General features: G+C 37.7%; 2 protein-coding genes across 2 annotated transcripts; one reads left to right on the forward strand and one right to left on the reverse strand.

Annotated features, from left to right (window-relative positions):
* The first annotated feature begins 3,953 nt into the window (after positions 1 to 3,953).
* tfam (transcription factor A, mitochondrial) lies at positions 3,954 to 8,512 on the forward strand. The gene is made up of 7 exons (XM_088916305.1): positions 3,954 to 4,195; positions 4,830 to 4,957; positions 5,235 to 5,305; positions 5,864 to 6,013; positions 6,388 to 6,483; positions 6,626 to 6,682; positions 7,003 to 8,512. The coding sequence occupies exons 1-7, from the start codon at positions 4,119 to 4,121 to the stop codon at positions 7,267 to 7,269; spliced, it is 846 nt and encodes a 281-aa protein (XP_088772431.1). The 5' UTR covers positions 3,954 to 4,118; the 3' UTR covers positions 7,270 to 8,512.
* Positions 7,648 to 12,048, reverse strand: LOC148834717 (DNA-directed RNA polymerase III subunit RPC4). Its single transcript, XM_088916304.1, has 9 exons — positions 11,976 to 12,048; positions 11,260 to 11,437; positions 10,814 to 10,860; positions 10,455 to 10,609; positions 10,232 to 10,356; positions 9,892 to 9,997; positions 9,073 to 9,341; positions 8,306 to 8,458; positions 7,648 to 8,087 (listed from the first exon to the last, which is right to left on the reverse strand). Exons 1-9 carry the CDS (start codon positions 11,987 to 11,989, stop codon positions 7,959 to 7,961), a joined length of 1,176 nt encoding a protein of 391 aa, XP_088772430.1. The 5' UTR covers positions 11,990 to 12,048; the 3' UTR covers positions 7,648 to 7,958.

Here is a 12,048-nt window from a genome sequence, read left to right on the forward strand (position 1 = left end):
AGACATGGTATTCCAAACATTGAACATAATTTGCATTTAACGATTCTGAGTTCTAGATTCTTTTGCATTGGTTTATTTACCTTAACTTCTAAGCATAACCATTCTCATGTTTGTTTTTACTTGACATCTGTTTAACCTGTCCTGGAGAGTTGCAGTGTTGCAGAAATGATTTTTAAAGGTATTCAGCTGTTGATTTAAAGATATTAAATGCAAGCTGGACTCAGACCCTTGAAGACTGAAATTGTGCATTTGTGATTTCGAGATTGAAGAAATAGAATTTTAATCTCTTGGTCAGTAGATCTATAGGAATATCATTACAATGGCAAGATCCTCCTATAACAATCTTATGTGAGAGGAGTTGCAGAAACATTACAGTCTTACTCTACCATAAATAAATGTTCAAACCAGTTAAGTCTGTTTCCCTCTGTCTTCTGAACAACGTAAAACACGTTCCTGCAATTCTTTCACAAAATGCACATTAATTAGCTGTTGTTGACCTCATTTCCTGCAGCCATTTTAGCTACACCCTCTCTTCCTTTCACAGATTCTCTCGTTGTCCTACTGTTGGTGCAGTACATGTGGATGAATTGATAGTTCAATCAGACCTACAACCTGTGTGTTTCCCTCAATTCCTACACCCCTGCTCAAAGCTATCTTCTCTTCTCTTTGTGCATTTGTTACTAAACTCAGTCCATGAAATTTGGTAGTGTCTGTAGACGTGTCAGCTGCTATCACACATTAAAACATTGGCCTGCACCCAATGATTTTTGCAAAAGTTTTTGAATGGGCAGTAGCAGCTCAATTGCTATTTAATTTTACATCTAAGGAGCTCTTTGAATCTTTTCAGTTTTCACTTATACAGACAAAACTTGAAACAGCTATTGTTAAGAAAAGGAAGGTAATTAATTTAAATTGATGCTTTTGACACTGGGTCACTTAATGTTCATCTCCTTCACAACTTCAGAGCTGTATTTGATATTGTCAATCACAGCATCCTGCAGAAGCACATGGAAAATTAGGAATCATCGCTACTTTCCTTGGTGGTTTGGCTCCTATTTGGATTCCAATAGCCAATTTGTGGATATTGGCTTAAATGAGATAATTTCCCACTTACTGTTGTAAGTTTTAAAGTTTTTTTTCCGGGACCTTTACTATATAATTTTAAAATGTTGCCTACCTGGTCAAATCATTTGTTTCGCTGCTCTGCTAAATAAAGTTAGATTTAAACTGTAGGCAAAATCATATACTTTTGCTGGGGTTTCTGTTCTTCATAGGTATCTGTCTACTTGTTCAAGGTACGTAACTACATAATGATTAATAATGATTTTGATGTCTAGCGGGAACATATTATCCATCTGCCACTTTGTCTCTCTTGGCAGATTTAGGTCTGAAATTGAACTTGTTAAGTTTGGTGTTCTTCAGGGCTCAATACTGGGCCCCTTCCTTTTCAGCATTTACATGTTTCCAAATGGTCAGCTTTTAAGATCACATGGCCTCACTTATCACCAAAAGGCTTTAAAAAGTGGTATCTGAAGTCCTTGAGATACGACATTGGAAACAATGAAACAACCTATTAACTGACTGTAAGGCCTTAAAATATACTGGTGGAAAAAACAAATGCAACATTTTCTGGAATGAGAATACTATAGTTGTAGCTTATGTACTTTCACAAAAAGTTGTCAATTTGTTTTAAGCCCTCTGACCGGCAGTACAGCTTCCGCAGTGAGGCATTGCAATTTGACAATCATACGAAAGGTCATTAGGTGCACTTTTACCCAACGAGGTCCAGGTGGAACAATGCCTGATCAGGTCACCTTTAAAAAGGCCTTAATTCAAAGGTTAGGTCACTGCAAGAAAAAGGCCACAGTCAGTTTTCTGTGCATTTCATAATGCCTCGAATGTCACCAGAAGCAAGGGAGAGGGCCATTGGCATTCTGCAGGCAGGCATGTCATGTGCCAACGTTGCCAGACAGTATGGAGTAAGCCGCTCCACTGTGTCCCGACTGCAGAGACGGTTTCAGCAGACCACCAGGACAGATGACCGTCCAAGATCTGGTCGCCCTCAAGTGACCCATGAGAGCAGGACCGACACATCAGATTGGTCCATTTGAGAGATTGTTTCAGATTTGCCACCTGTACTGAAGCTGCCGGCAGACACAATGCCCACATCAGTGACACGACAGTGGGGCTCCAGGCTGCTGGTCTTAGAGCAAGGCGACCTGTCAGCGGCCCTGTGCTCACACCTCCTAGACGTCACACCCGACTGGCTTGGGCCAGACAGAGGCTGTGATGGACTCGTCAGCAGTGGCATCAGGTCCTCTTCGCGGATGAGTCACTCTTCAGCCTGTTCCATGCAGATGTGAGGGACAGAGTGTGGAGGAGGAGGTGTTGTGTTTCTTTTTTCCATCAGTATATATTCACCTAATTTTCTTCACTTCATAATTTTATGATAACCCACGCTTTTATGGTGAATTGGTAGGGAAAACTCCTGTTCCTTATGGTATTGTAGCTTTCTAGTAAATTTTCTAAATGATTATTATCATTTCTATGCTGATGATACTCATGTATACTTCCATACCAAACCTGAGACTGATATTGGCTCAATATTTTATCTAATTGCATCTCCGACAAAAGCACTTGGATGACTCAAAATTTTCTTCATCTAAATTGTGACAAGACTGCAGTCATACTTATTGGCACCCCCATCAACTTTGTAAAGCCAATGCTGTAACCCTATCTGCGGATGGCACTGGACTAGAGCTTCAGTCTAAATTGAAAAACTTGGGGGTGATAATTGATTCAGTCTTAACATTCAACCAACATGTGCAACATATTGTCACAACATCATTCTTTAACCTCAGAAATATTGCCTGACTACACCACACAGTATGTTATCACTAACTGGGGCTGAAAAGCTGATCAACACATTTGTCTTCACCCGAATTGACTACTGTAACGCTCTACACGCTGGGGTTTCTAAATCCACATTGAACAAACTCCAGTATGTCTAAAATTCAGCAGCCAGAATCCTGACCAGGTCTTGTGCAAGTCATCACATTACTCCTATCCTGGAGTCCTTGCACTGGCGTCCTGTCAAGTTTTGTGTCGACTTCAAAATCCTCATGCTCACCTATAAGGCTCTGCATGGCTTGGCACCTCAGTACCTCTCTGAGATATTATCGCCCTACTGCCCACCTCGCAACCTTCACTCTTCTAATTCTGGTCTCTCTGTCCCCCAAGCCCGTCTACACTCTACGGGGTGACAGGGCCTTCTGTTATGCTCCAAAGCTCTGGAACTTTAACCCTAAGGATATGAGAGAGTCACCTTCTCTAAACTCCTTCAAATCCAGACCCAAAACCTTCTTCTTTAGAAGAGTCTTTATTTAACTGTTCTTTACCCCTCTGCTTGTACTGTATTTAGTACCACCATCTACTGTCTCCTGAGTATTCCCATCCTGCTTGTGTATTTTTTATTGTCATTCTGTAAAGCGCTTTGAGAAGCCACCTTTAAAAGCGCTATATAAAATATAGTATTATTATCTGGCAAGTGCTCACAAAGCTCTGTGAAAACTACATCCGCTTAAAAACTAATGTGCTTTCAGAACAGTACTTTCGATTCATAAAGTAAGACTTTAAGATTACGTTTAAGATTACGTTTTTCAGTATATTGATTAATTTCCTTTATAAATAAAATTACAGATACTTTATTCACCTTATCATAGGACAATGTAAAATTAAATATGTGCGCAAATATACAGATAGTTTTATGTAACTATGCTAAATAGGTTGAACGAGTATCGGTTTAAACTTTGTGATTAAATCCCTTTCAGCTTTCTGCTATGACCTATTAATTCGTTTTATACATTTTAAAAAAATGTAGCGTTTGCTGTTGTTACTTACAACAAAAGCGTCTCAACTGTGATGAAACAGCTGCAACGAAAACAGAGATGAGCACATTAGTGCTCGACCTTTTCCCACAATGCACTTGAACAACAACAGACCTCTCAGCGCTCAAACTTGACTGACGGGAGGCGGGGTTACTGTCGTGGATATACAACGATTCCATGCATGTCTTTTTATCATTTTATATATTTTGGTAACTCGTTGTTTGTCTTAAAATGGTCTCTTTAATTTCAACTGGCTCCAGCTTCTTAGTGAAATCACTCGGCCTTTTGTGCAGTAAATCGTTTGCAAGGTAAGAATATCAAAAGGTGCTCGTTTGCGTGCAGGTGGTCTTCACGTTAAAAATTTTTTGTCGTGATGAAGCCAAAGTATGGCTTTAAGATTATTTTTTCAGGTTAATTTTCAGGTGGCACCTTTTAAAGCCCTGTGCATTTCTGTAAACCGTACACTTGGTTTACGGTTTTTCTGCCGTTATCGGGGACGATGGCTGGAGTTAACGTATTGGGCGATACCACCGAAGTGAAAGTTATCAGTAACTGGTTAACATTAGTTCCCGCTGAAAAGAATGATGCATTTTAAAGTCATAGTGGTGTACAGTCGCACTTCACCAAGTTTTGTGGTTGGGTTAAAAAGTGGTATCTGAAGTCCTTGAGGTATGACATTGGAAACAAAAAACAACCTCTTAACTGACTGTGAGGCCTTAAAATGTATTCACCTAATTTTCTTCACTTCATAAGTTTATGATAACCCACACTTTTACGGTGATTTGGTAGGGAAAACTCCATATTGGTTCATATGGTATTGTAGCTTTTCTGTTAATTTTTTTAAATGATTTTTAGTCTTGTGTAAGTCACTGTTATAAGATGGTAAAATAATTGTATTTCTGTGGAAAGTCGAAGTCTTGTTTAAACCTGAATTCTTTATAGGTGCACCTGTGTGCTTCCTGCGATAAGGTGCTTCAGTACCAGCAGTGAGAGACCACCTAAAAGGCCCCTGACTGGCTATATTCGATACGCCAGGCAGCAACGACCCATCTTCATCAAACAGTACCCAGGTGAAACTGAACTATATTAGTTTAATAACGTGTGGGAATTTGGCTGCATATAGTAAAAAAAAAAACTTACAATCTTAACTTGTAAATTTACAATGTAGTTCATCATAATGAAACTGTGCATGTCAGATACATGTAAGTTTTGGTTTTTGCTATTGCTGTTGTAGTATGTGTTGAATAATTCTTTGAAATTTAATGGGTATCGCATCTGTCCTTTCTATTTTTCTTCACCTAATTGACCTACAGATTTTTTTTCATACATTTAATGTCTGTGTTGTAGATGTGAAGACTGTGGACATAACAAGAAAAATTGCCCAGGAGTGGAAAGCATTGTCATTGGAAGAAAAACGGGTAAGGCGTTTTTTTACCTCTTTGCGATAACCGTGTGTTTGTTAAAAGTCGGGTTTTGTGGTGTGATGAAATGCCACATACTGTAAGGAGACACCATTTAGGTTGAAGGACAACAACTATTGAAATGACTGTTGTGCATTTTTGTGACATTAAGTCAAAGTCTGTAGTCCCAAGAATGTGTGAGAAAAGTCAAGGCAAGGACAGCAATGCAGTGCCTGTCCTGTCCTCGGACTTGACCTGTAAGTTTTATTCCATTAGTGCTACTGAGATCCCTGGATTTCCTGGATGAAGTGGTATTTCTAAGGATTGGACTGTCTCTGACCACTTCGTCCAGTGCCTTGACAAGATCCACCTTTGGATCCTCTGATTCACATCTGCTTTTACAGAAGTCGCTATATCTTATATTGTTTTTCACACTGCATGTATTAGTCCTTGTGCATTAATGACTCTTTTGTTACAACACTTTGCACAGGGATTGATCAAATTGTGTTAAGTGACCTGGAACAGATGACTATTACTAGATGATTTTTGATTAATAACAGAAGTTTACCTATACAGCCATTTCAGGAGGCTGCAGTTGCTGACAGGGAGCAATACAAAGAGGAGATGATGAAATTCAAAGCACAGTTAACTCCTGCCCAGACAGCTGCATTGGCTAAGGAGAGAAGAGAGAAAATGGCTAAAAGGAGGACAATTAGGAAAAAACGGGTAAGCAAATTGATTGATGGAAGTTTTGTTCCAATGTCAGATGCCAGTTGATGTTCTGTTGTTCATTTTCACATTGAGTGAAGTGAGTAAAACTGAATGGTTTAACTGTTGCTTAAATAATTTGTCATCTCCATGTCTCATCCCTGCATTTTTCAATCTGCCAGATTTAGTCTAATAGTACAGCCTGAAAAGAGTTTGTAAACACTACATTTTTATAAAATACGTCATAAATGTAAAATTACACCAGCATAATCCAAGAACATACTGTACTAAAACAAATGCAATTAAAGTTTTTTTTTAAATTGGATTGTGTGAGTCTCGGGGCAGAGTGTGAATTTAGCCTGAGTTTTGTGTTGCTTTTCTTCAATTTGTAGGAGTTGACAATGCTGGGCAAACCCAAACGACCCAGGTCGGCTTTCAATATCTTCATGGCTGAGCACTTCGAAGAGGCAAAAGGAGCATCAGTGCAGGTGTGATTTGAATTTTAATTCCAGTCCTGCATTTATTGAATTGCTATTTATTTTTCCATTTGTGAATCCTTTAAAATATTTATTTTAGGGTTATTTTGATGATAAAAGTCAATATAACAATGGTTATACTGTGTTCTTTTAGGGCAAGATGAAATCATTATTTGATGACTGGAGTAACTTACATGCTTCACAGAAACAAGTGAGTATTTGACAGAGCAATTCTTCTGAAACAACCTGTTTTATCACAGATTTAATACAGTGTCTTAAGTTAAATATTCCAAAATTTAATTTCTGTAAAAAGAAAGTGGTGGACTTTTCATATCTGTTCTGAGAAAACATGAAAACTTGTGAGTTAAACTGATATGTTTCTTTAAAGGAGAGTTGTTTATTTTTTTGGTTTGTGCTAACTACTGGTGACGAAATTGTAGTAGTTTATAGCACCATGATTCAAAAGATTTATCTAAAATTTAACTAAAATTAAGGTTGACACTATCTCACTCCTTTACTTTTTTGCTGAAGGTCTACATGCAGCTTGCAGAGGATGATAAAATCCGGTACAAAAATGAAATTAAGTCTTGGGAGGAACATATGGTTGAAATTGGGCGTGAAGACCTCATTCGAAGGAAGAAAACCAAGCCAAAAACTACTGCTAAAGCAAAGGGAGTCAAAAAGTCCAATGTACACATAGTTAAGAGCAAAGGAACTGACAAGTCTGCAGGTACTAAAGTAGCACCTGGTTCAGAGATAAAAAAGTCTCCAAGAAGGGTAAAAAAGACTGAAGAGTGATTGTGCATATAGGGAGTGATAAATTACCGTCCTATCTGAAAAGAAACTTTGCATAAGAAGATACTTTGTATTAGCATTTGCTCTGGTGAGTAGAAATACTTGTCCATGTATTACCACTTGACACTGGTGCAAATAATGCTTGTCAAACTGTGAAACATGTGGAAGGACTATGGTCTGTAACAAATCATGAAGAAGGAAGAAAATATTTTTCCAAAACCGTATTTGTTTTGCTTATTTGCCAGAAGCAAAAAAAAAAAATGAAATTCAAGAAATGCTTAAAACCAGCCAAGGAAGCCGTGAGGAATTGAATTCTGAAATGACTGGAGATGTTTTCTTAAGTATGAGTGTAACAGACTGTATGAAACAACCACCAGAGGATTTGTTCTACAGAATCTCTATTTCCATTTTTGTTTTAATGTTAAAACATACAAAAAATGTCTCATTTCATACTTGATCTTCAACTGTTAAACATTCAAATACATGTTTTTAAAACAAAATAACATTTCTAATACTTTCACAGTATGGTCAAATAAGTGCATGTACGTTAAATTCTATACATGGAGTGCAGATGTAAAACATCTTAAAAGAACAGTTTACATGAATATAAAATTGCAGAAAAGTACAATAATATTAAAGTATTCTTACATATACATTTTCAGCTGTAAGATTTCAAAATTCCTGAGGGCTTTTCAAGATGAATATTTTACATCCTTCAGGAGTTCTTCAAAGTCTGGAGAGCACACCAGCTTGTGTCTTACGTTGCCCAGTACAGTCATGTCACCAGTCAAGCCTTCAGAAAGTCGTACAGATACCAGTTGCTATAATATGAATAGAAAGTGAAACCGCTTAATAATTGCATTTATTCCCTACAAGTATATTGTCCATCAAGTACCTACACATTTCAGATTTATAGATTCCATTTGATTAAACTTGAGATTTGCACTGAGCTATTTTAATGTAATTTAATGTAAACAAGATATAGGAATAGTTCAGATGTTTAGGTTTCTGTCTTTTAACTAGCAAACTGAAGACTTACCTGCAGAAAAGAAAATGCAGCGCCTTCAGAAATATCCATAATGACTTCACCCAAAACAAGCTGAACTTTTCCTGACTTCCTGATCCGCAGTTTCCCGATATGTCCTTCTGAGAAATCCGACAGAGTTGAAGTGCTCTCCTTTCTTATGGGATCCTATAAAAAGTGGTGTGACAAACTTACATAAAATATATTAAAAATGTATTGAATATATTCCAGAAATATTTCCTCCCACAAAATCTGAATTTATGCAGCTTTTGTATTAAGCATTATTAGTTTTGGTGCCTGAGCACTCTCAGAAGAAGGGTGGTGTGGTGGCTCTGTGGCTAAGGATCTGCGGCTGTGGCTGGAAGGTTGCCAGTTCGTATCTTGCGGCTGGCAGAGGAATCCTACTCCGTTGGGCCCCTGAGCAAGGCCCTTAACCCCAATGCGAAAAGACAAATTCCTAATACAAGAAATTGTATATGGCCAATAAAGTGATCTTATAAGATCCTAATTATGTAATTATGAATAATTAAAAGTAATTAGTAATTATGAATAATTAAAAAGGACATCGTCCTAATTATGATGTGCTCTTGATTTACTCTGCTGCATAACAAATACCTACACTTGCTTAGAAGTATAATTTAATATTTATCCAGTTGATTATTGGTTACGTAGTATGAAAGATGTGTTCAATATGGCCATTGATGTTTAGTCCACTGGAATGAGAGAACAACGTATGTTATTACTGTTGTTAAAATGAAGATCATAAGTTAAAATTGACTTACTGGAGTCTTAAAAGGCAGTGCATGCCTATCTTCAGATTTTCTCTCTTGTTTTGCAACTTTATCAGCAGTTGTTGTGGGCTGTCCAGGAATTGTATCCGGCAGTTGAATGAACAGCAGTTCACCATCATTAGACAGGCTCAACTGCTGGAAAAGTTCGGCTACATTAGGCTGTTGAGGGTTCAAGGCCCCTTTTGTCATCTGGGGATGTTTCATTTGCTGAGGTCCAAGCGCTCTTAAACTTGTTTTACCAGCGGCAGGTTCTTCTTTCACTGCAGAAGAAGTTCAAGTTACACCTGCTGTACTACAAATACTTTGCAAATTCAGATTTGGCAGTTGTTAGTGTTAATTGACAATTTTTAAATAACATGTGAAAACATAATACAGTTACATTTCCCGACTTTTTATTTAATCACAATTTACAGAAAGGGGAGAGCACAAGGGTAATGGTGGGTATTTGAGGTAAGAATGCATAATTGATTTTGAATGTAATACGAATGTAATTTCCTGCCAAACCAGGTGGCAAATGAACTCATCAATTTGACTAAAGATGGAGGATTTTTAAAGGTTGGATAGATTTCCTACTGACAGCCCATAATGTTTGTATTTTGTAAGCCAACTTCTGTGATTCTTTATAGCTCTGCATTTTCTGTGCAGTTTTTTTGTACTTTTTATACTCAATATGATTTCTCCATTTTCTTAAACATCTGTAAAATATTTGACTTTAACAAATTCTCAGGTTCCATTACAATTGTACATATTTCATTAATATGTACAATTAGGCTGTTGTGTTAATCTCTGATATTACATGTTGAAACTTACTGTTAATGTTTTTCTCTTCCACAGTAAAAAAGTCTATTGACTGATGAAGTGGAAGTTGAATTGGTCTGTTCTTTGCATCATTTTTTAGGCCAGGGTCATCTAAAAACTAGAGAGGAGAAAGGAATACATTTTGCAAGTCTTTGAAATGAATGTATAAATGATACAGATGTCACTGAAAAATAAATATCAATGTTGCTTCTCAGGTCAGTCCTACCACCCTTTAATGACCTTTTAAAAAATATTTTTTAATGGCAAATGCAAAATATTTCTAACTTTAAGGTAGGTGAACACATAAAGGTTATATTCTTTAAAGCACTAGGAGGAATATAAAGCAACTCACATCATCCCTTTTCAGTTTTTGTAAAATTTCACTCTCCTCATCTTCAAAAGTATGTTTTTCTTTTTTAATGCATTTAAAGACAGCAGGAGGCCCACATTCACTCCTTTCTGGACTGTCCCAGCTCCCTGTAAGGTTGCACAGTTATAAAACAGCAAAATCTCTTACATTCTGTTGCAAAATCTCTTCAAAAATTGTGGTTTTATTTTTTCTTGTGTTCGTTTACCTATTCTCCTTATTGTATCGGCAGGACCTTGTTCAAATATAGAGTGTGACTGAATTGTTTGTGGTCGCTCTCTTCTCCTCCCTCGGCCCTCCTTCTGTTTGTCATCTTTCTCTCTCTTCTCCTTCTTGGAAGCACAGTGATGTTCCTCTCTTTGTCTTCACGTGGTGAAATTGAAGTTCAATTAATAGACAATTAGTAGACGTCCTTCACAAAGGTATACAAAAGACCTCAGTGCTACATTTGTGGGATTGTATTACTGTAGCTCAATCTTTTTAAGGTTATGCTAAAATAAATCTTTGCCGTATCCCAGCAATTTATTTCAATGTGCGTTAACGAGAGAGATTAAGAAGACAACTTACTCATCTTTAGTCTTCCTAACGGAATGAACATTTGGAACAAAGGTTTTCTGTAACAAATGAAAAGGTGTTTGATTAGCATCACTCCGCGTGAACTCTTCCCTACTGTAAAGAGGTCTTAATTCTGGCACTAGAACTTCTAGAAGACAGCGGACTGCTGTTCCGTTTCAACTCCGTTCGCGATTGAATGTGAATTGAACGGTTTGCCTAATTATATTCAGTATAGTTGTTCTCAACAATCTCTCACAAAGATCTTTTTAAATTGCTTAACGCTTTTTTCGGGTTCTGTAAACTATTTGAGTTTAAGAACCCACTTCGTTTAAGTTGATTTAAGTATGTGATACCTCCGTTAGAACCAAAACCTATAGATCAAGGTATGCTCCAGCCCTTCTCTCCAGGCTGAAACGTATCGAGGCTTATACTGTATATTACAAATCGGTGGTTCTGACCTTTTTAAACCCTCCCAACGTCAGGTCTCTCGACCGCAGAGAGCTGAGTCTGCCAGGAGGAGGCGGGTTTAGAGATGCTCGTCCAGGCAAGCTTCTGCCCAGAGCAAAGCTCGCCCGGGAGCTCGAGGTGCCCGGTGCGCTCGAGGATGAGTCGGAAAGATTCCGATGGTCACACATTCTGCAAAATAGCACCACTTAGAAATGGTAAAAATATCTAACGTACAGCGTGATGGTCTTAAAGAATATGTCTGACTACTTTCCGTAATTAATAAAGCCTAGCTCCCTTTATATTTTGTCACCATGAGGCTCCTTGGTTAGCTGCTAAAAGACGATGCAGATATTAAAGCAATTGGGGGCGTTAGACAACATTTAAATATTGTATTTTTTATTCCTAACCTGATCTTTTAAAAATGCTTATTAGGCTACAGATCTGTATAAGCTCCGTGTTTTCACCAACTGTGCAGATGCAACATCACGCATGCATAAGATGTCCCTGTTTACGTACTAATACACGTACATACACCTATTGGATAAAGAACTGTTTAAACATGCGCCTCCATTTTGTTCGCATCATCTCCTTAAAATTACATCAGAGGCGACACCTTTGCAGACATTAAAGCCTAATTCGCCTAGTATTGGTCTATTTTGCTGAATTCTAAAGTAACCACATTTTTACTTCGACTACACACATACACAGACGCTAATGCTATACATACTGCCGGCCAGTCATCTGTAGTGATCTTTCTTATTGTCACTTGACTGCACTTCCTGTAGTGACCTGCTGCTGCG

Source organism: Atractosteus spatula, chromosome 5 (assembly GCF_055471065.1).
Source record: "Atractosteus spatula isolate fAtrSpa1 chromosome 5, fAtrSpa1.hap1, whole genome shotgun sequence".
Classification (NCBI taxonomy): Eukaryota; Metazoa; Chordata; class Actinopteri; order Semionotiformes; family Lepisosteidae; genus Atractosteus; species Atractosteus spatula.